This window comes from Hippocampus guttulatus, chromosome 10 (assembly GCF_054856545.1).
Source record: "Hippocampus guttulatus isolate MCC_2025c chromosome 10, RoL_Hgut_1.0, whole genome shotgun sequence".
Lineage (NCBI taxonomy): Eukaryota > Metazoa > Chordata > Actinopteri > Syngnathiformes > Syngnathidae > Hippocampus > Hippocampus guttulatus.
In genome coordinates, this window is record NC_141270.1 from 1190939 (window position 1) to 1217916 (window position 26978).

Below are 26978 nucleotides of genomic sequence, written 5' to 3' on the forward strand. Positions count from 1 at the left end.
GTTTGTCACTAGGTTGTAAATGCTTGCCTGTGAATGAGGAATAAGTGGCATGGACAATAGATGCATGGAATTTTTAAACTTTTCATTCAAAATTAAAATGAGATTCGTTTTTTCTGTTATTGGTTTATTCTTGTGTATTCGTTTAATTTGAATGATCCACCCTAAGCTTTGTCGGGGTGCTTTACCGAAAAGAAACGATAGATGGCGACAGTGTCCACTGTGTTGCGGCCTGCTTTGGACGCGTACACAGTATACTGTATACATAAAATGTGTGTATATGTATATACAGTATATCTGTGTATGTACCTGTATGTATGTAAATCTGGTTCGTAATAAATATGCAGCGGAAAGATGTCCAATTACAAACAAAAATAACAACCCGACTTCAAATACTTCCCACAAATGCAACTCTGTTGTGTGTTTTGTTTTAATAGGTGTGCAAATGAGGTCGGTGCTGGAGAGGGAACTTAATGAAACACTTCATAAATGCTCCGAATGGTCCTTTAGAGTGCGGCAATGATACTTTGAAAGAAGGTGGAGTGGGTGGGGGTGAGGGGGGTTCTTCTTTGGCAGGTTATTTTCATTACGCGCGCGCTGGGACCGCGGTGCTCATTAAAGATAAATATGTATTTGTGCTGGTAACACGGCCGCGGCGCGCAGACTGGCAGCGCTTCTCAGCTTCTTCTTGTGCTCATCCTTGTGGTTCTTGCGTGCGCTGCACGCATTGGTGGTCTCGCACTTGAGGGGGAAGCAGGCGCGCTCCTGCTGCTCAATGCGCCACTTGGTCAGACGCGAGCATCCCGCCGGACGAGCACATTTGGACTCGCACAGCTTTTCCAGCGTTACTTGCTTCCAACAAGTACGCGCGTGAAAAGGCGGATCGCTTTTGATTTGGCTTCTGAATATGTGGCAATGGAATTCCTTCCCGTGGATTTAAAGTGAGCCCAACTTTGCGCTTTTTCTTCCAAGGAGGCTGTTTCTCGTCGCGTGCGAGGAGAGGATGATGCTCGCTGGACTCTGCCTTCTTCTGCCTCTTTTAGGTACACGTTGGCCTCTTTCTTTCTTGGCTTCATTTGTATTGCTCTGCCTCGGCTGTGAGGCTGAATGAAGCCTGGTTCAAGCTGGAACAGCTCCCACGGTTCGTTCGAAGGTCCCAAGTGCGCGACGTCAGAAACACAAAGTCAGCAAGAGATTATTGGCTTTGTGAGGAGGATCAACTTTTACCCACTGAAGTTTCACTACTTGTCGCGTTACTGGTCACTTCACTTGCAGCCGTTCACATTTGATAGTAAAGCATTGCGCATTTGGTCAATGTGACGGTTAAAGGACTGCAACTGGCGAGGCTTCTCCCAATAGCTGCACCGTGCACGCGGCGGCTACTCATGTTACGACCCTGTCGTGCAGCCGAACGAGACCACCAACATACCACAGACGCACAAAGACCCGATACAAAACGTGTCGTTCGAGAAAACCATGGATGACAATCTCGATGCTGTGTCCCAAAAAAAAAAAAAAAAAGGCAATCCTGTGATTCAATATCATGCAAATGGAAAAAAAAAAGTTCTCGTCCTTTGAGTCTTTCCGCGCATCTGTCTGCCAAAATAGCAGAAACAGCAGAGAGATAATAAGTGTCGTCCTAGACAAGACGACGCCATTAATGTGTCCAAAAAAGTTATTATTAAAACAAAAATAATGACCCTGGGAGACAGCATTGCGAAGTATTTCTAATAGTTTGACGCTTTCATGTAGCTATGAAAAAAAGATATATCAGAAACATTATGACAAGACGTGATACAAAATACTTTGCCACAGATTATGTTGTTCCGTTTACTTTTACAATGAGAATTGTTTCTAAAATTGTGATGCTTTTATTCAGCTAAATAATGTAACCAGAATATCAGAAACAAAAAAAGCATAGTTACAGATAACAATACATGAACATTTTGTCTGAATCGAAACAATACCGTGATACAGTGTTGAATTGAAAAGTGTTTTTATAATTTGAATCCGATTTTAAAACAACAACCTGTTTCTTGAAAAACTGGACAGTGTAGAACATTCACAAAGTTGAATTGATTGTTCATTGTTCACCAAAGTAAAAGTAGGCGTCTGAAAATGTTCACCGTTAATGAAACACAAATATGAGTCTGTTTTTCATGGAGGACCGTAAAAGAATATTTACTGTCGAGAGGGTAAAACTGCAACAATTTGGGGTTGAACAATGTTTCTCAAACTATTAATCGATTCTCAAAATAGTTACCGCTGAATCAAGTAATTGTTGCACCTGTGATTGCTCTTTGCGTGGTTTTAATGCCATCGAAAACATATTTTGCTCCATAAGGGGTGGAGCTTCATGAAGTTGGGTCGTAACGTTCGCTCGTAATTTTTAAAAAGTGCCCTGCTGCCCCCTTGTGACCACTCGAGGCAATTACAAATATTTACGTGGGGGAATTTTCGCATGATAAATGACAAAGTATCCATGCCCCGAGTTTTTGCACCGTTTGTCATATTTTTATGAGCAGTTGAGTGATCCGTGAGTATGAGGTGGCGCAAGGACAAGAAAAGGTCAGGGTGTGCCTAATCAAGTGCCCCTCAACCTTTCCAGATGGGCTGCACGGGGCCGAGGAGGGCGGGCGGTCGTCGCGCATGGACTGCGTGCGGGCCAGCGAGCAGTGCCTGAAGGAGGCGTCGTGCAGCAGCAAGTACCGGACCATGCGGCAGTGCGCCGCCGGCGTCGCCAAGGAGGGCAACTTCAGCGGCGTGGCTCGACGCGACGCCCAGGACGAGTGCCGCAGCGCCGTGGACGCGCTCAAACAGAGCCCGCTGTACAACTGCCGCTGCAAGAGGGGCATGAAGAAGGAGAAGAACTGCCTGCGCATCTACTGGGGCATCTACCAGACCTTACAAGGTGCGTCGGGCGGGCCTCCGCTGCCCAATGATGCGGTCTCACTCACCCGACAGTCCACGGATGCAGGCCGAGCTACTCGGTTTCACCTCCTCGGTACCCCCCCCGACCCCCTTTCACCCAGTCCTGCGAAGCCGAGACGCACTTTGACCTCCGCAGTCGCTGTCTGCGGACGGAATGGAGCTTGAAGGCCCTCAGCGCTGGCCAGTTCCAGCCGAAAGGCTGCACCGGCCCTAAAGGAGGAGGATGGATCGTGAGGGAAGGGGGCCGGGGGGTCGCTATGTGCTTGTGAGTGTGTCGGGGGGGGGGGGGGGGGGCAGGGCGCCACAGAGGGGGGGGGGGGGGCAAAGAGTAAACTCGGTGCCGTCCCTGCGAGGCGACTCGCAGTCGTGCAAGGCCGCTGACCAAGCTGCCTAATCGAGCGTGAGGCTGCGGGCCAGCGTGGATATCGACTGACCTACATAAGCGCGTCACAAGCGGGACGGTCATAAACAACACGCCGACACGCAGACAAGACACGTCTATGCCTCGACCGACCAGCGGCTCCAATGGCCAAGTAACTTGTGTTCAGATACCGCGGCGATATTTTAGGGGGCTCGCATCCAAAGGATCGGCGCATCAACAAGCTTTGCGCAAGCCTGAGAAAGATCCCGATCATTTCAATCAGCTGTGCTGGAGGAAGTCGGGTGGGGGGGGGGGGCATCGAAAAGAGGCTACTACTGAGCACAACGATCAAAACGGACCTGACAGACATCTTTTTTTTTACACACGCTGCAACAGCGCGGATTTGCGATTCACTTATCACATTGCAGCGTGACAATGTTTGTGGAAGTGAGAAACGGAACCAAAAGGATAGCATCAGACAGCTAGCATGCTATCTGATGCCGCCATTAGCATTTTGTATCATAAGCGACTGGGATTGTTCACAACATCGTCCCCGATCGGTCTGTCGGCGAGCGCGCGGGTCCGTCTTCCTGTCGACCGGTCGTATTTCTGGAACGGTTTGTGTTCTTGCGCTTTGCATCGGTCGCGCAGAACGAAAGCTCTCGTGATGGCACAAACTCAGCATTTGCATGAAACGGCATGAGTCGCGGCGTCTTCGTCGCGCCCGTCTCTAACTTGCCCTTCTTCCCGCCAGGTAACGACTTTCTGGAGGATTCTCCCTACGAGGCCGCCAACGGTCGCCTGGCGGACGTTTTCCGCCTGGCCCCCATCATCGGTGAGTGGGGTCGATGCCTTTCACGCCGTCTCTGGTCGTTTTTGTCCCGCGCTCCGCGCCGCTCTCGGAGCCTCCCGTAGTTTGTCCGCCGTACATCCGCACCCCGCCCCCACCCCCACCCACAACCCGATAAACCACCTCCTCTACCCGGCCACGCCGCATGGAAGTGATCCCGCATGGTGGAGAGAACTTCTGAGTCTCATTGCGCAGTGACGAAAAACATAGGATGCCTCTCCGTGTTGCCAGCACGTCGTGATGTGCGTCGGGCGTGCAGATGAGCGTCTTGCGCTATTGCGCTCTTCTTCGCCTGCGCGCTGGTGTCTTGAGCCTGTCTCACAAGGCTCGTGATCGCCGCCGCAGGCGAAGATCCGCCATATCAAAGACGCGTCAAATCAAAGTGACGCACTCGGCCTCCTCATCCGCAAAGACGTCCTTTTCGGAGGCTGGGCTGCCCTCAAAACGACGACGACGCCTCTGCCGCTCGTACGGGTGACATCACAACGTGGGTGGCTGGAGGATTAAAAAAAAAAAAAGGATCGCGTGTCCATTTTGAGTATCTCGTTGAGCATGGAGGAGGACGCGCACAAAATCCTAATATGTTCCGTGGCTGTGATGAACTTGTGTCTTTAGAAATTACTTTTTGCAATTACTTGATGGAGGGGGTGGGGTGCATTTTTTAATGTTACGCAAAGACAGGACATTATTTATTTCCAAAGTAATCGCAGATCTTTGCTGGCATGCTGCAGTTTGCCCTCAGTTCAAAACTGGTCTCACTCCAGCTTCTTTTCATCTTTACTCTGCACTTTGTATTTTTCCCGCAGCCTGTTTCGGCAGCAAACCTGAACTGTGTGCTCATGGTGTGTGGTGTCGTGACTTGCAAACGCTCTCGTGCAAAGTTTCGTCTCCGTACTGATTTTTACGGCAGCTTGTTTGGGCTTGTTTACTATCTCGGGTATCCGAACTTTTTTTTGTCGTTTGAGGGCCGCGTACAGAAAAATGGAAGGATGAAAGGGCCACTTTAACATGTCATTTTTAGTATTTCATTTATTTATTTATTTTTGTCATGACGCGGGCCGCTGAAAAATGGGCGGTGGGTCGTAAATGGCCCTCAGCTTTTAGTTTGGACACCTCTGGATTAGTTCAATGTAGTCAGCATGCAGTTGGTCTTGCGTGGCTGTAATTTTTGGGCTTCAAATTTGGTTCACAGTAAGCTGTTATCCCGTTGCCGTTCTTTTTTGAATGATCTGGCAGCCCGTTTAGGCAGTGAGCTAGTCAGCCCCGAATCACCCGTCGAGTGCTGTTGTGCGTTCTATTCTTCTGGTTCGAAGCTCTCTCTCAGAAAGCTCCCTTCCCTGTTTCCATTTCTTCGGCATCCCGTCGAGGCGGCTAACTAGTTGGGCCTGAATGACCGACCGTCATGGCGCGCGCTTGCGAATTTCTGTCGTTGAAAGCCGCTTCAAACCGCCGAGCCCCTCGCGCGGCCGAGTCTGCTTTGATCCCTACAGCAGCCCGTTGAGGCAATGACGCACGTTCCTGCCAAGTAGACGGCCAGATTGAAAACGCTGTCGGTCCATTGCGCCAAAGAGCCTTTTAAAGAAACACTCTTTGGAAGAAGTATGATGAGAGAAATGTCAAAGTCAGGCTAAAAAAAGTGACATAATGGAGCGTCTGGGCTGCAGCCAGCCGTGTCCTGCTCGGGCTGCGAGCTGAGGATGATGATGACGAGATTGACATTAGAGCTTCCTCAAAGTGCCACTTAGGAAGATTCCACGCCGGAGTTCTCTTCTGCGCGCGAACCGGAATGCAACTCCCTCCCGGACTTTGTCAAGTAAGCGTACAAATTTTTGCGAGCGCATGTCAAATGACAACTTAATTGAGAAAAGCTTCGATTTGAAAGATTTGTGTCCGTGTCCCAACATTTATGAAGCCGCCATTGTGATTTCAGCGCCCCCGCCGGCCGTACTTTTCCCACCCCTGCTAGAGTTTGGATTAGTAGCAATCCAGCCTCTGCTTGGGAGCAATTTATTTTCCAACCTGCATGTTTGACAAGCCTCCCTGCAGTAATTACAAACCGCTTCCCCGGCTTGTTAGGGATGTTTTTTTTTTTTTCCCCTCTTTTCCTGGCTGGCTGGCTGGCTTACCGCGTGTGTGTTTAAGTGTGTTTGTCTCGCCCCCTCGCTCCTTAATCTGCGTCCTCCTCCACATCTTCCTCCTCCATTTTGGCTGCCGGCGGAGCATCACCCACTCGACGTGTCGAGACGTCAAAACCGCCGCGGCAACATCTGTTAGCGGGGCGGCCGCCGGAAGCCGAAGGGCCGTGGCAAAGTCCTTCTCAATAAGCGGCAAACTCACTCTCGGCCTCGTCAATTCGCTTTCACAGAAGTCGCGTACGGTGGGGCCTTGAGATGCCAATGGAATTTCTTCACATCATCTTTCCTCATGGCGTTGATCACAGGCCCCTGATGAAAAAAAAAATACAATAATTGTAATCCATCCTTTATCTGAACCGCTTATCCCACGATGTGCCGCAAAATAGCACGGTATAACGTTGTGCCTAAAAAAAAATAAAATAAAACATTCGTATAATCAAATAGAATGTCCCAAAAAACAGTCATTTTGATTCCGAGCGGGGGCGATTTGGCCACCAGCTGGCAGAACATTGCAGGGAAACGGACACGACCAAAGAAGAATTGCACCATTATTGCAAAGTGACCTGCAAGAACATTTTTCTCAGAGGAGAAAGAATCTATGCTGGTGAATATCATATATGGAGATCATCTCACCTCCTCAGTAGGGTACTACTATTAGCTCTTCTTTGCGGAGGATAAAGAATTGTGACTGTATATAGCATCTGTGTCGGTGTTGCTCCAAGCCTTTGTAGACTGAACCGAAATGAAAAATGCATTTGTACTTATGTACTTACGCTGCTGTCCGGAAGTTTCGCTTTCACAACTCTTGTTCAGTCATTTTGTTGAAAAGAGAAAATCAAAATTGGTCAAAGTTGACATTTTGGAACATATTTACAACCAATCCATTTCGCAAGAAACATGAACGAGAGACTTTGCTGAGCGGGCTGAATAAAATGTGATGGGGAGGAGTGTCGGGTGGGGTGGGGGGGGGTGCATCTGACCCCCCCCGGCCCTTTGACATTTGAGCATTACAGGCTGCCAATGTGCGGAGATAAGGCGTGCGTGCGTGTGTGTGTGTGCGCTCGCGCTCATGGGAGATAAAGTCAGGATGGGAACGCGGAGGAGTTCCAGAGGTAGAAAGAGGATTTATTTTGCCACGAAGAAGCATCACGCCTGATCTTTCCGCGTATTTTTTTAAAAAAAATTTCCCTCCCCCCGGAATTCACACTTGGCTGACTGACAACATGTTGAGTCTTTGATGTGCTTCACGGAGGCTCACCTTGGCAACGTCCTGGTTTACAAGTGGCGCACGTCACTTTACGAGTCATCCCGGCTCACTGGGGTGACTTGCGCTTGGCCGAGTTTGTCACTGGACGAGCCCCAAATTGCCGCTTCAAAACCCAAATGATTGATGGATGATTTGCTTTTCCAAGTGGAAGGAGAAAACGCCATTACAACCAGAAATCAGATTTTTATTTATTCTTTTTTTGTCTCAGACAAAGGCCAGATCACTAAAGTCTATTCATAAAAGTGATTTGAAGAAAAAAAAAACTAAAAAAAAACGTGATTTCTTTTTTAAGCACAAGAGGTATAATCCGTCAGAATCAAGAACCCCAAAAATCTGAGAAGTACTTCCTAAAACTATTCTCAACCTACCTACAAAACTGCTTTGAAAAAAGCAACGATGTGGATGGTCACGTGTGTGTTTTCAAGCAAAAAGTTCAAATGGAAACTCAGTTTATTATTTTTTTTTTGTGCAACAAAATCCAAGATTTTTTCGAGGTCAATTAGAATCCTAAATTAATCTACCGGTATTTAAAAAATGCAGCAAATTAACCTGATAAAAACTGCACTCTCGTTATTTTTTTTGTACGACTTATCATGGTAGGTTGCCGAATCAGCTCGAAACAGAATTCGTTTTGCTGGGGGGGGCGGGGGGGGGGGGGGGGTGTAGCTCGCAAAGTTGGTGGTCTTTGGAAAAATCATCGGATGGGACACGTTTGTCAAGCCGGTGTCGCCATTCCACAATTCGAGTTGATCTGGTCTCCTCCTCGCCCAATCGATAGCGCGCTGTGTTAAATTGGAAATTTGAGGCCGTTTCTACAAGAATCTATTGATTTCTCTCTCTCTCTGGGGGTTGGGGAGGGGGCGGGGGTGGGGATTATAATTTCCCTCCCGCTCGTCCCCGCGATTTTACGGTAGCTTCCAAAGCACTCACCTTGTGCGAGGCCCGCGAGGAACACTCGCAGTTGTGGCGGTGGAGGAAGCCGCCCAGTCGGGATTGGCTTTCGCTGACCTTGTCTCTCCGTTGTTCCACTCTTTGTTTTTATTTATATCATTCTTTTTGTTTGGGGAGGTGGAAGGGGGGGGCTGATCCGGGAGAGGAGTCGTGGCTGAGGATTTAACGCAGTGATTGCCTATTTGCCGTTTCTCCTTCTCTGATCGCAAGTGCCATTTGGGACAACGCCATGGCGCGGTTGTCCAAGCCGTGTTTTTCTGCAGCACTCTTGACTCACTCGGGATCTGTCGTTTCAATGACTGTTGACACGAGTCTACGGGGCCTTAGCCAATCGGGATGCAGAACACAAGGCAAAGTTTCAAAAAAAGTCCAATCGAAAATATGTGAAACCGCAACGCCGCCAAAGATGAACCGCGCTACAGCGAGGGATTCCTGTACATCCAAAAACGGGAATACGGTCTTCACAAAACACGTTGCCAATTTCAAGAGTTCTTTTGCGGCATGTCTTTTTCCCGTTCCTGATCAAATGAAAATTGCCCATACAAGCGGGTGGCAAAAAAGTCAAACGCGGGCACCGTGATGAGTGTCGCTCTGACCTTCTTGGATGTGTTTTTGGAAGCGCGCGTGACCGGCCGAGTCTTTGTTTGTCGGCCGCAGCGTCTTGGCAATCCGAATCCTGGGCAGCAGCTTTTTCCATTTGTGCCTCGTAGCGCCTTACGGAGCACGAGTCTCTGCGGTGTGCTTCACACGTTTCTCATGAAGTAGTCCATCATCTCGGATTGGTCCGGCTCTGTTGCCATGGAGATGTTTACCGCCGCAGTCAGGAAAGGGAAGCAATGCGCCATGTCCACAAATTATCACCAGCAGGTATTAAAAGAAAAAAAAAAAAACAACGCTATTATCCAGTTGAAATGCTCGGGCCCATCAGGCTCTAATTTCAAGAAAAGCTCGTGAAAGTGTCGCCGGCTGGAATTAGTTTGGAAACGACTTCTTTTACTCCGGAAATAGTTTTGGTGCCCGGGCCGTTATTCCCTCTCTCTGGAGATTTCGAGCCCCACCCGCCACCGCCTTAAAATGCTTTTTTTTTGTTTTGTTTGTTTCTTTGTCGTTGTTGCTCTCCTTCAACAAATGACCTCATCTCAGAAATGTTTGGGGGGGAAATTCAACCCCCACAGCCAGTTTGGCTCGGCAACATGACACTTTGTCGGCACGTCGGTCACGAACGGGCTCGCAAAAAAAGCCTCAAGAAGCCGCGCGTGAAAAGACGCCGGAGGTTTTTCAGCTCATTTTGCCCACTTCCGGGAGTCCTTCAAAAATGAATCGCTCCGACTGGTGAAAAATTCCGCCCCTCAAACCCAGTTTCACTTAGCAGCCATGAAATGTGGTTGGTATTGTTACGTTTGGTTTTGCTTCCTCATGTGTCCTTTTTTTTTTTCGCCGCCTGTTCTCGTTATCAGTGTTCCTTGCGTGTAAGCGATTTGCTCCCTCAAGCCTTTGTGTGTTGTGCCGGTGTGTCTCGTCGTCTCGTCACTTAGCTTGTGTTGAGTTCTGAGTTTCTGCCAGTCTTGGTTGGGAGTATGTGAGCATACGTCTGCTCCTGTCATGTTTCGTTTCCTCTTGTAGTTTGCGTTGATACTTGTGATTTCCAGGCATTTTTTTTTGAGTACTTCGACTTAAGTGGGTTTTTTTTCCATTGTACTGCTGTGTGTAGTTTTTGTTAAATACATTTTGGTCAAGCCACCCTGCTCCTCCCTGCCTCCCTGCTTTTTGGGGTCCTACAACTACCATCACGCAGAACGTGACGGGTATTGGATGTCCATCATGGGAAGACCTACAAAAAAAAAAAAAAAATGGAAGCCCCGAAATACGCCATCTTGGATTGAAGGTGACCATTTTAAAGGTGAGCTTTTGCCTGATTGCGAACCAAATTTGAATCTCATCAACTCGTCAGATGGGCAACGCTAAATTGCGGATTCCGTTCATTTGCATCGAGTCCATTTGCGGGGCCGCATTGAAATCGCTCCCTTCGGCCTTGTTAGCCAATGAAGTGAAGCCATTTATGAGGTATTAGTTGTCAAATTGTGTTTTAATGCCACTGAAATCCTTGCAAAGGTCAAACCCCGCCGTTGCTTTTTTTTTTTTTTTCCACGAAGCCAGCACGCTGCCACCTGTCAGCCGTCCTCCTCGGTCATCACGTTTCTGCATCGCGACGGCAAAATCCAGCCGCTCGGCCTTCCGACGGCGGGCGGCCCTAACGGCTCGTCGGCCGGACCGCCGGCTGGCTCGCGGCGAGCCAAGAAAATCATTTAGTCCGAGCCGAGCAGGTTTGAGCCCCTCCGAGAGACCTTTTATTGGATGCCGGGGCTGCGGGGTGATTTGTCATCATTAATAAATGCGGCTGACAGCTCCAATCAGCAGGAGGTGGCCCGGCGCCAGATCCGGCAGGTCCGCCACCCGCCGTCGCTTTGCCGTGCATGCATATACGGCCAATTAACTTCCTCACACACACACACACACACACTGACGGCAGTGCGGTGAAATTTGAGTGTGCATTACACACACACGTACAAGAAGTGCTACTTGAAATGAAAATGGAGTCATTTTCATTTCACCGGCTCTCAAAGTGGCGGGTTGGGGGGGGGGGGGGGGGGCTGGGGTCCGCGAGCCGATTCCGCGTCCGTGCCATTCATACGGCCGGCTATTTAGAAAGCGTTGGTTGACACAGATGGGCTTTTACACGCAGAGAAACAGAAAAATGAGCATCGGTGACGTACAAATCAAATTTCAACACAACAAGGGACGGCCCCATTCGGCTTTCTACGATTCTGCGTTCACGCGGCTGCTGCGGCTTCACGCATTCAGATAAACGCGACTTCAGCGCCATCGATACCGCACAATGCAAGAGAGGTGTTGCTCATCCCTCGGAACGGATTCTGCGAAATGGAAAACCTCTCGCAAGAGGTTGATGAGAAATCGAATTACTCTTGAAAACGGCGACCAAATTTCAAGCTGTTCGTGGCAAATGGTTTTCAACCCCGCACGAAGACGGAAGGTCACCCTTTTGCGGGCGGCGTGCTGCGCCTAAGCAAAACCACGTGCGATTTCGTTCCCGGCCGCGTTTGCATCATTCGCGGCGTGTTAAGCGATGCGTTGTCAAAATTGCGCCGGTCAGGGTGTCGAGTATCCACGGGCAGGTGCGTCGAGTCCGTGCGGGCCGAGCTGTCAGGCGCACAGTCGGCCGGCGGGATTAACGCGTCAGCCTTGGGAAGCTTTGGTCTTAATGGAATTTCCTCTAGCGTGGACATCACACGGCTAGTCTTTGATTAAACACGCTCGCTTGCCACGCTCCCAAAATAACAAGCGGGATCAGAGTTTTTCCTGTCATTTTCAGGCGGGGGGGTGGAAGCGGCAATTGCTTGGAAAAATTGGATGTTGCCGTGTCTTCACCCTTTAAACACGCACGATCACCTTCGCAGGTTTTTGCAGTTACGACAGTTTAGCATGGGTGGGGGAGGGGGGGCGACCCCAAGTGGACAAAAATGATCTTGCGTTTCACACGCAGATTCTGTATTTTTGGGGGCGGGTTGATGTTGAAGCATTTGTACGAAACTTTTGAATATATTTGTGCGGCCGCGTCTGTGGAAAGACTTGACCAAACATAAAATCATTTTTAAGGAGGCTTTGTTCCCGACTGAACGTGAAAAATGTGCGACATTAATGAAATAAAAGACTGAGACGTGAAAATTGACTCTGAACACGTCGGATAGAAAACATATTTCGGCGCTGCATTTTGTTCACCAAAAGCGGCAATCTTGCGTTAGCAAACGCACTCGGCAGCCCATTTTGGGTCGGTGTTTGCTCCGCGCCGAGTTAAATGAGGGCATCGATGCATGCATTTGCATTTGTTTCATCTACAAGCGCCCTCTTAACCAAAAGATCCATGCCTGCGCTGCGCGGCCCCAATTTGCCAGGCGGCCGGCGGAAGCTTCCTTTGCGAGCGCCTCGTTTGGTCGGCTGGTCTCATCGATCCGCTCGCCTCGCAAACAATTGTCGTCCTTTCAGCCAGTAATCCTGCTGCTCGCCGCCCCCTTTTGTGTTCCACCCGAGTGGATATTTCTCCCGTCTTTGTGGTGCCGGCGGATCGTTGAGATGCTTTACGAGGAGCAAACATGAAAGAGAAGATGTAAACAAAGATCTTGCTGCTCTCTTTTGGGCCCCTTTCACACTGCCAATCAAAGTCCACCCATACTCGGCTGAGTCTGAGGACGGATGGTAAAAGCAGCAGCATTCAAGTCATGCGCTTAAAAAAAAAAAAAAAAAAAGAAACGATTGTCCGTACGTGTGTGGCTTTAAAAGGCGCGGCCAGGTCTGGTGAGTGATGTGGGCGTCGGTCGTTGTGAGTGGAGAGTTGGCTTTGTGCCGAGTTACGTGAGTTGTGCTACTGCGAAAAAGTCTGCTTCAGTGGTCAGTGTGAAAGGGGCTTTTGTATGTAAAAAGGCGAATGAAACTCAGTCACCCCCCAACCTGACAAAATGTGAGTCAGCTTCCCACTCCTTGTTTGACGTTTTCCCTCTGTCACCCGCCCCCCCCCCCCCTCCCCGCCCCTTTCTGGCCTCCCTCTGCGTTATGCGATGGCGCTGGGCTGGGGGTCCTGAACCGAGCGCATTTCTTGCAGAGGGGGCCCAACCCTGGAGCAGCTCGGCTACTTTGTCTTCACCGAGGGTGGGCGGCCGGGCCCGGGGGGGCCCCTCCTCAACGGACCTGCAGGACCCCAGTAGAAACAGGAGGGCCCACCCCAACTGGGCCATATTGGGTAATGAGAATCGTGTGTGTGTGTGTGTGTGTGTGCATTTCCTCACCAAAACTTTGAGTACTCTTTGGAACTTTAGGTTCCAATCATGTTCTGCTCCAAAAGATTCCGGATGTCTAAAAGTGCTCCCTACCTAGTCGGCCGTGCTGATTAAATGAGCCCCCTAACAAAACATAAGCAGCGTTTCTTGCAGTCCAAACACAAACCGTTCCTTCATAAGTTTCTGGAGCTCTCGAAAAGTCCGACCCTGCCCAAGGCATGATCTTCCTTCTGGCCAAATTCCAATCGATCCACCTCGCCTATGTGGTTCGGTAGTCGCCATTTGGGACCCCGGCGGTCCACTGAGAGAGTGGCTCGGTCGTTCGTTGGTGGCCGGGGGTCTGATGGACGCGTCCTTCAGAGGAGTCCCCGCAGCAGATGCGCCACCTGCGGCGAAGCCCCAGAGAAAAGATGGATGGACTGACGGGGGCAGCAGAGACGGGACATGTCGAATTTCCGTCAGTTCCTCCGGGTCACGGCGCCATTTCCATTTTAGAGGGCACGACGGCTCCCGGGAGGCCGCTCGCAATCCAGCCCGAGACGCGACGGAGGTCTTATCGTCCCGAAATCAAGAAGCTAACGATACCGAATGGCCATCTTAGCAAAAAGAAATGACTGCAAATGTGTCGTTTAGAGAGCTGCAACGGTCAATGGATTAATCGACTAGTATTTGGATGGTTGGCAATGGTTTGCAGACTTTGTTGAACTTATGAGTAATGTCCAAATTTCTGAACAGGAAATATTCGGAGATTCCGCTCGCCCTCCGTGAAAGCGGACGCTTTGGAGTTGAATCCTAACATCTGATTTGACTTTGGGAAGCAGTCATCAGTCTTTTTGCCTGTTTTCTGGACAAAAGCGGGAACTGAATTGAAATCAATTCGATTTGTGCATTGTGGGGGGTCGGGGGGGGGGGGGGGTCTGTTTGAATTAATCTCCTGGAGTTTTTTTCGTAAGGGGATGGAAATTTAAAAAAGGTGTAACTCCTCCTTATCTGCACAGATCGTAATTTTTGAGACGTTCTTTTTCATCACCATATCCGGGATTCACTCCCGAGTACTCGCCTGCACCGACTACCAATTTGCCAACGTGTCAAACTACCGCTGTGGAACGCCCAACTACCGGCGAGGAGGACTTAGTCCAAGTCAGATTCTTGTTTTGGGCTTTTTTTCTTTTTTTTTTTGCCTTAAGTATCGGTGGCTGGTATCGGCAACCTTGAAATAGCAACTTTGCGTTCGACAACTTGTCATTTTCCATTTTACCGGTGCGATCGACTCGATAAGCGCCTCTCGCCAGCCGTCGCGGCTTCTCTGTTGGCATCGCTCGTGCGTTCGCTCCAGATTAATTAAAAAGGAATCCCTGTGTTCTCCGACAGGAATAAGGAAGCAGCCGAAGGCTTAACGGCAACCGCCGCCTCGCCCGCAAAATTGTCATCGAAAAGCCATCATTGACGATTTGCGCACGCCCCAAAGAGGATTTGCAATAAATGAAATGGATTCGCCGCGTTTGCTTTTCACGTGGCGCCGTGTGATTGTCACTTCGTGCCTGGATTTGCGCCCTCAAGTAGCGTCGGTCCAATATTTAATATCGGCTCATGTTTTTAATGGGCTTTTATAAGTGCCAGAGAAAGCGTGTTCGTCTACCGAAAAGGAGGGGAGGTCGTGGGGGGCGGGTGGGGGGGGGGGGTTGTTTGCCTCGACAAGACGGTTTCCTGTACTTTGTAGGCATAATGTGGCACTGCAGCTTCGATTGCAGGAATTGTTTGAGGTGGACAAATTAAGCCATTTCTGTTGTGTGGCCAAGTGTGAAATCAAATCAATCTTTTGAGGGTTTCAAAATGAGCAAGCCGACATTTTCAAAACGATCTTCTTTTTTTCTCTCTCTCTCTTAAGATTTGACAATTGAAAACAACATTTTGAATTGAAAACTTTCAATATATTTTAGGGAAAGAAAATATAATTATCTGCTGGCAAGACTCCCCTCCATCATGCTTTCTAGAAAAAAAAATCTCATCATTTTTCTTGAATTCTCGATCTATGACCCGAAAAGAAACATTTTTTTTCCTCGATAAAAAAGACTGATCTGAGTTTAAAAATATTTTCTTGAAAATACAATATTAAAATGACAGGTCTTTTTTTTCTTGTCATATTAAAACTCCATCCGCATAAACGTGCTGAAATGCTGTTTTGTTTTATAGAATGAGAAATATTTCACAAATTTAAAAAAAAAAAAGGTCCTCTCTTTTTGGAAGAAGGAAGGACACGCAGAACGTTCTTTCAAGGGCTGCAAACAATACTTAACGGCACAGTCTCTTAGAAATGGGCCCAATGTCACAGTTTTAAGCCCCCCCCCACCACCACCACCCCTCCCCCCTAAAAAAAATGCTAATTTATGAGGAGTGGACAGTGAGTGCATGAGTGATTTCCGTGCGGAAAAGCCCACTTTTAATAACACAAAGAAGCTTTTCGCTGACCTCCTGCTTCAAGTTTTCCTCTCGCAACCCTCATTTGTAAAGTCCCGGTGAATAATTAGCCCCTCGTGGCGGGATTAGCTTTTATCGCACCTTGGAACACAAATACGAGCGCCGGCATTAATGGAGGTGATCGGGGAGCCGTCGGAGGTTGTCGAGCCGCCGGCGTAAGCAAAGAAAGGTCAGCGGGCCGCACTTGAGCTTCCGCGCTCGCGGCGGGAGTGAATCATCCCAAACCCGACCGCATGCAAAGCGGCGGGCGCGCTCGCATCTTAACTCGGTGAAGTGAAGGTTGAAATGTACTCGCGGGCGGCAAATGCGCTTACTTATAGAGTGAGACTGAGCGAGGGGGGGGGGGGGGGGGGGGGAAAGCAATTTCCTTTCCAAGTGCAAAGTGAAAGTCGTGGAGCAGCGGGCGAATGAAGGCGCTTTTGCAGTCATATCAATGAAACGTGATGTCACGTTTGAACCCCCCCCCCCCCCCCCCCCCCCCCCGCAAGGCAAACAAGCGCGTCTTTGTCTCTCGACGGTTGCCACAGCGCGGCTCGGCCACACGGATAGACGCATTGGCACATTGATTTTCTGGAGCTCGTCTGAAAATGAGTCAATGAGTTTTGGTTTGACTGTTTTGGTGCTTCGGACCGTCGTCTCTGTTATTCATTTATTGCAGGCCTTTCTTTCTTTCTTTCTTTCTTTCTTTTTTTTTTTTGCTCCGTGTACAGCACTTAGTAAACAGTCGGTTGTTTGGTAGTGCTCGAGAAATACACTTGAATTGAGCCCAGTTAAAGTGGAGAGGCCGCCGCGCAAGCGCGAGTCTTCTTTTCAGTTCCCTCCGAGTGTTGTTATATGACCGCCCCCCCCCCCCCCCCCCGGTGGCTGAACAATTCTGAACTGATAGCGTGCGCCGAGGAAGACTTTTCAACGTTTCTTGTCGTCGCATGAGTTGAAATGATCATTTCGCTGCTTGAGTAGGCCACAGAAAATGAAAGAGGTGCTTCGGGGGCTCTCCGTGTTGGGGGTTGGAAAAAAAAACCAACAAAAAACATATTTTTAAATCATAAATCTTTCTTGAAGAACAGATGTGTGCGCGCGCGTGTGGCGCCCCGGCAGCGACTGCAACTAATCTTTGTGTCTACACAGCAGCTCGTGCGGCATATCAAGTAGCAGTAAATCCAGTGTGTCGTGGAAAATCAACTTAGATGCTTGTTGTTATGACGACGTCAACGTCTCGCACGACTTCATGGGGGGGGGGGGGGGGGAGCAGAAGCCAGCCAAGGCTCCATTAAAGTCAAGCAGGTGGGTGGTCCGACGTGCGCCTTGGACAATTACAAAAACGGACGCCAAGCCTTTTCCCCTTCCTGATCCAAGTGGACAAAGATCCGATGTGTGTAGGTGAGGGGCGCTTGTTTTCGATGTCTCCCTGATTCAAATGATTGTTCTCGGGGCGGTCAGGTGAGCTGGTCAAAGTGATTGTGGGTGGCGAGTGTGTTGTGCGCGATGCGCTCTTCATCCGTGATCCGCTCAGGAAACGATCGGGGCGGACAATCGGAAATGTTCACCTTGTCTAATATTTCTCGTTCTTCCTTTTTGTATTTCGCGCCTGTCTGGAAGCACTTTGGCCCCGCGCTGCCGTTCTCCATTTTGTCTCGGTACTACAACAAACTTGCTTGTTTGGTCAGGTCTACTTCACACGATGAGAGCAGTCGCAACACCCATTTTTCCGGGTGATGTGTGGCCTCGCTCACATTTTCAGACTGCAGCTTTTTGCTTGTTTTTTTTTTTTTTTTTTTTTTTGCATTGTTGACAGGATTAGTCGAATTTCAGAAAGTCCATGATCCACCCGCTGCTTCACAACACCAAACATCGTGCCGCCCATCCGGTGCATGACTGCCCAAAAAGCTGAATTCTCGCGTCGTTACGCTGCTTTAGTGCAATTACTCAGTCGGTTTCATCACAGCGGAGTGGCTTGTTTTGCCCCCCCCCCAAAAAAAAAAAACCCATCGAGATGAAAAAGAAGTGTTCTCCGGTGAAAGGGGAGATTTCAGGCTCGCGAGACATGTTTTGAGAGCAGTGGTTGAGCAGTGTCTTTGACGGGTGTGCTGTTTGGGTGTTGAGATTATCGGCGCGGGCCACATAGAGTACAACCCCAAAAATTGCCAGCAAACGGTGGCTGGCGAATGTGCGGGGGCTCCCTCGACAATGAGCCTGACGCGCCAGCCGCAGGGAGCGGAGGCTGGAAAAAAAATATCAAACATCCCCAAGCCAGGCGCGCTTCGCGAGTCCTCTCCGCACTGCCAAATCAAAACGGGAAGCTTTCCAGGGATGCCGGCGCTTTGCGAAGCCGCAGCCGACGGCTTTCTGGAAACTTGTCAAGTGCGCGGTGCGGCCGTACCCCCCCCCCCCCCCCCCCCAATAAACGCTGCGCACTGGGCGGCGGCCAGCCCCGTAATGGCCCGCGAGTGCACTCGAGCCTCCGGCGATGCTGCCGCACCTGCAACAGGGAATGTGGCCGGAAGGCCCTTCGAACATTAGCGCGGGGATTTGTCTCTATCAGAAAATGAGGAAAAGGTTCTGGCACCACTCGGGGAGGCTAATCGCGCTTTCCGAGGACGGCGGGCGGATTAAAAGACTTTGTTTCGACAGCTTCTTCCCCTCCAAAAGCTGATTTGACTTTGACGACCTACGACCCCTTTGAATATTTTGGCGCCGGCGCACCAACGAGCCGGCGGAGCGCCGCTCCGATCTGCCGCCGTACGCGACGTTTATTAGCATGCGTACGTGCAACAAATGTGCAACGCAAATCGAATTCCACCACCTTGCGTTAGGTCCCAAAATAAAAACATCTCGCTGATGTCAGCCGCAGGAACATTTCCAACAATGGATTCCTGACTTGTGTTTCTCCTCAAATGGACTCTTTGGGTTTGGACCCAAGTTGCACTTTGAAGTCGACTGCCGCCGACCATCTGCAGTTGAGTCAATAACAAAACATGTGAAAAATGGGATGAATGGCGTCCTATCCACCAGATGGATACTTTTGCCATAGTCAGGGGGGGGGGGGGGGGTTGCAGGGCTCTTTAGTGCCTTTGTGTGTGTGTGTGTGTGTTTGACCCAAATGTGCACTTTTGAAGGACAAAGCTCGTCTGTCAGATCATCCGCTCAATAAGTGGTTAACATTCCAAGCCTGCAGTCATTTTTCTGTTTGGACTTTTGTTACCAAAAAAAAAAAGTAAAAAACAATGTTGAAATGTAAAACGTGATAGTTGAAGTCGGATTGGTTTGGACGGATGAGGTCAATGTGTAAAATATCTCTTCGTTTGGATGTTTGATTTACAGTTAAGTTGCTTTTCACGTGCCTTTTTTTTGGACCAGAACTGGAACTTCAGCAATAGGAAATCTTTTCAATGTTTTTCAGATTTTGCTTTTTTCAGGTTTTTTTTCTTTTTTTTTTTTTTTTACTTTTTATAAAATTATTTTTACTTTTGTTTTAGTTTTTAGATGGATACACAGGCCGATAGATAGATGAAAAGACTAAAAGCTCACGTGTGAAACGCAAGACGAGCGGAAGAAAAAGACGTGAAGGTTTCCCGTCCCAAGGAAGCCATTTTAATGAAGGCGCTTGGGTGTTGAGCGCGGATGGAAGTCGGCCACCGCGCCGGCCGGCTGGCAGCGCTTGAGAGAGAATTTCTTTTTGTTCTCCAGCGCCCCGCCTTGTCTCGTGTAACCGACTTAATGCATCCTCGCCTCGCGTGCGTTTTTTCTTGCGTCGACGAGAGACGATAGCGTTGACAACTTTTGCGGCGGTCAGCCCGAAAACGAGCTCAATTGCTGTGTCACCACAATAGATTCTCCTTCAAAGAGTAACAATTCGGAAACAAACTTTTTTCTTCTTCTCAAATGCGGATGCAGCCTCTTTGTGTCGTTTCATTAAATGGTGTGGCCAAAGACCACCCCCCCCCTTGAAAATATTTCTCAAACTTCAATCCAATATTTATAAAATGTCTCTTTTTTGGGGAATGAGGGGCCTTCTTTTGCAACCTAGCCAGAAAATCAGTGATACCACGGCATGGCCAGAAGAAGCGTGAACACCAAAAGTGTTTTTATTTTTTTTTGGGGGGGGGGGGGAGACTTTGCTTGATTGAGGAACTTCACTCTGTCCTGAAAAATAGTCCCACTAAAAGTTTCATTTCCTGAGTTCCACAAGCTCAGCGATGTGGGCCCCAACGCTCACCAGTGATCGCTCAAGAGAGACGCAGGTTGGGGGGGGGAGGGGGGAGGGGGGGGCGCTCTTCCCGTCCCACCATGTTGTTTATCTTTACCATCATCTTTTACAACCTGGGAACATCTCGGCTGGTCCGGCAGGACATCTGGACCGTGTCTGCGGCACAGAAGCGCTGTCAGCCCGCAGGATTCATGACGCTTCTAATGGGCCCGCTCCGCCGCTGAAATGGAACAATTAGATTGAGACGCACATCTGTCGTCACTTTCGACAGGGGTTGGGGGGGGGGGGGGCAAGGAGCCCTCGGGTGTTGAATGTGTTGAATGTTTACACGGCGTGCGCTCTGTTGGAGTTGCTTTGGGCGCTGGCGTGCGCGCGCTTGAAGACATCCAGGCTACTTTGTGCCAGTTGGAAAAAAAAAAGCGCTGTTAGCACGGAGAACGGCAAGGGATGATGTGTTTACCCGACGGAGAAATATGGACTCTAATCATGACTTTAAACAAAAGAAAAAATATGCGCTCAACTCAAGTTGAGCAATAAGCACAACGAGCTGCAGCAGCGCCCGACGTGAGATCGCACGGCAAATATCACGTGACGATAAATCTGACGGGAGAAAATGTAGCGAGAGTTGCACTTCTGGCGGACTTTCCAAAAACTTTAATACGATGCAGGTACTCCACAACGTTGTAAGCCGACTGCATAGGGCCTCCCTCCCGCAACCCGTTGGAGGGAATTGTAATCCAGAACAGGTGCTTGGGGTGGACGGGGCCGCCGGCGTTCTTTCAATCGCGTTCTTCAGCAAACGCTAGCAATGCTAGCAAACACGGTTTTAGCATACCTGCCGGTAGCCTTAGCTAACCCCTGGGGCGAACCGTCCGGCGAGTAAGAAACCCGGTTAACGGAGCGTTCTCCTTTGTTCGCTTCCGCATGGCTCGAGCGAGTGGAGCGGCTTAAGAAAGGCGTACGCACGTTGGCGGTCATAGTTACCATGGCGACCTCAAGTGGACAGTCGAGCGAGCCGTCCGCCAGCGGTCACCGCGCAACTATTTAGCATTTAGCCGTGAAGCTCGGTCTGAAAAGTGGACGTTTTTACTGGCCGTGGTGTTGTCTGATTGAACAAAATGAGTCTTGAGGACCGGCTGGCGGTTGCCCGAGGTGAACGTTTTGGTGGTCAAGGTGTCGTCTGATTGAAACAAACGAGATCAAAACAAAGAGCATGCGGGTGTCTCGCGGCCATTCGATGCAAGTCCATCAAAGTGCGTCCGTACGCAGGCTCGCCGCTCGTATCCCCCTCGTTTATCGGGCTCTCACGCCGTTTGCGGGCGCAAAGTAAAAGCCGCCGAGAGCCCGTCGACCGGCCGCGGAGCCGCATTCAACTTGACCAAGGAGGACGCCGTCATTTGCTTGAGTGCTTTCTATTTGCTGTGATTGGCAGGCAAGGTTGTACAGACCACCGGGAGGGACTGAAAAGTCAAGACGCCGGGGAAAAAAAAAAAAAATTGGCGGGGGCGAGCGGGGAAAAAAAAAATGCTGCTCCAAGATAAGCCAAGTTAACACCTAATTGTTGCGGTGGCGCTACAGAAAAAGACGTCCTGTACGTTGGCGCCTCGAGATCGGAATTTCGTTCCCGTGGCCACGTTTGGAACTCAAAACATCATTCCGCATTAAAATGAAGGCAAATGACATGAATGCGTTCCACGCGTTCTGCACCATGCTGGCCAGCCAGTCATGATCAATTTATGTTTGTGCCTTACCTTCGCTCTTTTCGAATAAAGACGCGCAAAGGAAGAAATGTTTCAATCCGTCGACGATCCAAAATTAAAATAACGGCCGCAACCACGCACGTAAAAAGAAAGATGAAGGCGAAGGTTCTCGGTCGCGCCGCGTTCAACTTTACCAGCTGAACTTTTGTGTATTTTGTTTATTTATCGATTGGAAACGTATTCCGATGCAGCCGTGACCGTCAATCCATCAAAGTGCGCTAATTGGAACTCGCCGTTGCGGCGATTGATTATTTTACGGTCTCGTCGATGGATCGGATTTGATATGTGCGCCTCATTAAAGATGATTTGGCTGCTCGGGCCTTGACGTATAGCGAACGCCGTCGGTCTTTCCTCTTTGTTTACAGGGCATCTATCACACTCATTTTCCCGGCGCTTCTTTCTTACGCTTTTGTGGTGTTAATTGCACACTTTGATCTCCATTTGCAGCTCAAAACAGGCCCTGAGGCGCTTTTGTTTTTGTTTTTTTTAGCCCCGATATTTTCCTTGAAGAGCTCGTCGTCATAAAGGTCAGAGAGCGCCAGTGCGGCTAGCGTAACACTTGTAATGGTCCCGGACATTTTTGACGTGGTACCGCCAGAGGCGTATTTGTGTCGCCGATGCGGCATCGACAAGAGGTGGATTAGTTGTTTTGTTTTTGTTTTGTATTTTTCTTTCCGAGGCGCCGTCGCTGGTTCAATGCGCATCCGCGGGCTTGGCGGACGGCACCGCGCGGCCTCATGTGATTAGCTGGCATGCGAGGCACACTGGCGCTTTTGTTCCGAGGGAGGGGAAGCCATCAGCAAAGCGGCCACGGGTCGCCCGGACGCTCGTTAAGTCCTCATTAAGTCGTCTCATCGGCATGACCTCATCGGGCCGAAAGCGGCCAGACGCCCACCGCCGTCCGAGTCGCGCGTGTGTGCGGAGTACTTTAGTTGTGCTTGTAAGTCCTCGTGTGTTCCGCCTTTTTTTTTTTTTTTGTTGTCTCGCCTAGTTGGGACTTTGGCGGTTTTCTACTACATGACCCTTGGCACACCTGACAATCTGGTGGTAAAAAAGTAGAGTAGTCCGCTGAGGGACCCCGCGTGCGGTCCCTCAGCGGACACGAGGCAGCCCTGCGACGAGACGGCCGTGGACGCGATGTTTACAAGCGGGCGGCGCGAGAATTTATGCTGCGGCTTAGCTGGCAGGCTAGCTGGCTCGCCGTCGTCTTGATTTACTCTCTCGACCGCAACCGCCACCGGTGGGGGGTGGATCAGAAGGCTCTGTTGGGTTCTTGGTAGCGGCTTAATGCCCATTTTTAAAAAAACGAAACACAACTGATTTTTGCTTTTTAAAAAAGGGTTTCAGAGTCGCGTTTCAAAGCGTAGGGTTTCAAATTGGAGTCTTGAAGACAGGATTGGGGTTCCGATTTTGGAGTTTCGGGGCAGGATTGGGGTTTCAAAGTCCGTTTCCAAATCATATTTGGATTTGCGAGAAGGCTTGAAATCTCAAGCCTTTATTTCTCGTTGTTTTTCCACACGGGTCTCTGATGGTCAAGCGGCCAGCGAGGCTTGAAGAGCGTCGGTGAATCCTCTGTGCGATTCTGTCTTTTATTGCGGCGAGGTGCCGAAGCTCAATAAAGTGCCGGCAGAAAAGCAGAAACTTGCGTGGACTGGTAACACTGCAGGGATCAATTACAGCAAATGGGACTTGTGCCATTTGCCGCCGCCGCCACTTTATTGCGCCGGGACGCTTGTTATTGAACGACGTACAAAGTCGGGACCCCTGAGCGCATCCGGAGATGTTTTTTGTGCTCCTTCTTCTATTTTGAAAGAAGGAAAAGAGCAGCCGGCCTCGTTCTCTCCACGGAGAAATGTCCTCGTGTGGTCTGTGAAGGCCCGGAAGGGTCCAGTTTGTGAAACGCTGTCGTTGACTGACGGATCGCCGTAGATTTGAGCTGGAGATCGGCACAGGTTTTGAGCGGACGATAACGATTAGGCGGCAGATGTCAACACATCGGAAGCGAGAGAAGTTTCGGCAGCTCCCACCCAAAGTTTTGGGCGGAATGTCACATTGGCATCACTCATTTTGGCGGGTTCTACGATGAAGAATCGGTACTTTCACGAGGTTACACTCAGCCATATTCTGCTCGCGACTTTGACTTTGAATCATATGTTGCAGCTTAGCACATTCTGGCACACGACATTACATATCCCTCTGCTGCTTCCGCCCCTGTAACTGAACTGTTCAGACATCTTAAGTGACGAAAAAGCGAGAAAAGGAACGCTTTAGCCGCTAAGACACTTTTGTGCTTTGTTTTGTTTATTTGTTTTTGTTTTGGAAGAAGCATATTAACAAGGATGAGCATTTTCCAGCAATCAGCAAATTTCTGACTTTTTCGGACCAAATTTGTTCTGTTTGTGACCAACAGGTGGCAGCAAAGGGCTTCTCCCTCAGCGGCGCACCTCTTGGTCATCATGTCATGAGTTCTTTCAGGTTTCTCCTTGTGCTACTGGCACGTTTTTTTTTTATGGGGCGGGGGAGTTAATGGGTTTTTCAGGACTTTGTGTTTTGGATTTCGTTTTTCCCCTGTGCCTTGGTAAGTGTTTTAGCATCTGATCACAAGGTTAACGATGACACACACGGCACAAGTGAGGTCACGGGGGCGGGGGGCAGGCAATCAGAAAGCGTCACTGCAGGAGGCAAGAAGAATTTTCAGCCGAATGTCGTTATGGTGGAAGTCAGCATTCCTACCGGCAATGTCCAAGGCTAATTGCAATTAGGGTGGCTGAGTGGGGAGGGACAGGGGGGGGGGGGGGGGGGGTCGAGGGGTTCATTTTTGGGGGTGGGGGGTTTGTTCGCGTCGGAACCGGAGGAAACAGGAGATGCGCTAATCAATTTGCGGCCGCATCGGAAACGTGAGCCACTGGGGGGGTCCTGGCTCCCCCGACCAGGCATCCAGATGGCTCCTGCCCTGACCCTCTCTGTCTGCATGTGTGCGTGTGCGTGCCGCCATCTGCCTGCAGTTCATCACGTCTGTCCCGACCCAAGGGGGCGCTGTTGTCATCGACACGTCATCCTGCGCTTCCGCCGCCGTGTACGTGACGACTGCATTATTCAAAACAAATGTCGCTCATTTGGTTTTCTTTCATCTGGGATTTGCTCGATATCTCCACGATGGCAAGTTGTTTGTTTCTTTACGGCTTCCGCCGAAGTACTGTACACCACACCTGACAGACGCAAGGAAAAGAAATGTGCTGTGACTGTTCCTGTTTTATGCTTTGCAACTTGATTCTGCCACACGGGCTGGATGCCTCGCAGTACATCAGCTCCGATTACTCAGTGAGATGTCAGTACGTCGGGCTTCCTCGCAGAGTCGCAGCTCTTTCCATGTTTTCTGCCTCCAGGCCTGCTGCTCTGTAGTTACTTTGTATTTTCGTGGTGAACCCTTTCAGAGGCAGCGGTTACTACGGTGGACAGCTGATCGTGTTAGCGGGTGCGTGAAAGGGTCAAAGTTCTTTTTGCCTTTTCAACTTGTGTGTCACGTCTGCTTTTGGTTTGCTAATTCCACTTCCTTTCCTTGATGCGCAGCACTTAGCGTGCGATAAATGAGGGATGACTGTATGTGAAAAGAATTCTGCTAATGTTGGCTGTTCATGAGAAGACATTGCAGTTGTTTTTTTCAAAAATAATTACGAGATTGCAAAATGTCGAATCACCGACTGTGTTCCGTGTTGGCGGCCATTTTGTTCGTGGAAGCGGCGCACAACAACAACAACAACAAAAAAGACAAATTCCAACGAACCAAGAAAATTCATGACTCAGCCAGTCGGTCGCGCGTGTGGCTTTAGGAAGGGGCTTCTTTAGGAAGAAGAATCACCATCGGCGGAGGCAAAAGCCTTCCCCTCACTTGACCGGCGCGCCCTTAGCGGGGGTCCCATTCCGCGGGGGGGGGGGGGGTGCGCTGCAGCGGTGGAAAAGTGCAGATGGACTATTGATTGTTTCTCGCCAAACAAGCCGCATTGGGACGGCGCCCCCCCCCCCCCCCCCCGCGCCCACATAAAGACAGCGAGCTCTCTCCCTGGAGCCGCCCGCTGCCAAATTGCGTCTCGTTTCGGAGGTGCCGGTCCGCAGGGACGGATGAAGACGAGGAGGAGGCGGCCTTCCCCCCTCGTTCAATGTTTTCTTGTTTTTTCGGGACTTGGAGGCGGTTGACCTGAAAGGCTCGTCGCAAAAGTTGCACTTGAAAGTCCTTTTTTTGGTGCGAAATGGAGCCCTTCTTGGTTGTTTTTCGAGGTATACGGGAGATCGTCGTCAGACGTTGAACACAGCCGCCACTTGAGACTGGCTCATCAGCGCACAACGGAGGCTAAAACTTCCTGCCGTTCTTTACATCCGAATACAAAAGATTGTTTTCACGTGCGTTCTTCTCGTGTTTTGATCAGAGCGCGACAGATTGTTGTCACAAGGACACAGTGATTCCTCAGCAGAAATGTTTGCGGCAGCTTTGATGCTCCCCTAACGGTCTCTGCGATCGCTCACCTTCACCGTCATCGCCTCGCAGTAGGAGAGTTTGTGATCGCACGATTTCCCCCTTTTCAACACGAAGGGAGGCGTCCATGTCGGCAACAATCGCTGCGACTGCTTTCATGTTTTCCCCGCAGCCTCGCTGACCTCTTTTCTCCCGCCTGACAATCTGTTTTTAATGAATACATCGTCACCCCGTCGTCGACCTCGATACCCCACGCCCCGCCCCCCCCTCCGGCGCACCCCTCCCGCTTGGACTACTTCTGGTCTCCGTTGGCCCGTTTGAAGTATCGCGTCTCATTAGCACACTTTGGAATTCAGTTCACGGGCCGCCCACTCGCAGATGTTTGCCGCGCAGGCCCTCCCCTCGGCTTAATTGGCGCTGCTTGATTAGACGGAAAAGCCTCTTTTTGCTCCATTTTTCAGCACCGCGGCGGCACGACCGCGCAAACGGTCGTTAGAGGCCCATCACGGCGAATTAGCGCGGGCTGACGTACGCGCTAGCCGAAACTAACGCAACGGACGCGGGGAGCGTCTAGGCCTCCGCTGACCCCCCTGGGCTTTGATGGAACACAGGTTCGATTTTGTGTGGCTTCAGAGCAGGAACTCTTTCCACCCCAATGTATGAAACACGTTGAGATCAATCTGCCAAGCGATGCTCGTTTTGCGTCGTTAATGGGGACCA

At 50.1% G+C, this 26978-nt stretch overlaps 1 protein-coding gene across 3 annotated transcripts in view; it reads left to right on the forward strand.

Annotated features, from left to right (window-relative positions):
- Positions 1–636: 636 nt before the first annotated feature.
- The window catches only part of gfra1a (gdnf family receptor alpha 1a), a 34706-nt gene continuing 8364 nt past the window's right edge, over positions 637–26978 (forward strand). For 2 of the 3 annotated variants that reach the window (XM_086122644.1, XM_086122645.1), the window contains exons 1-4: positions 637–1040; positions 2606–2908; positions 4044–4124; positions 13168–13305. In XM_086122644.1, coding sequence (XP_085978770.1) covers positions 1001–1040; positions 2606–2908; positions 4044–4124; positions 13168–13305 — 562 coding nt within the window. In that variant the 5' untranslated portion in view covers positions 637–1000. The remainder of the gene's footprint in view (positions 1041–2605; positions 2909–4043; positions 4125–13167; positions 13306–26978) is intronic. The other variant, XM_086122646.1, reaches the window with a different exon arrangement.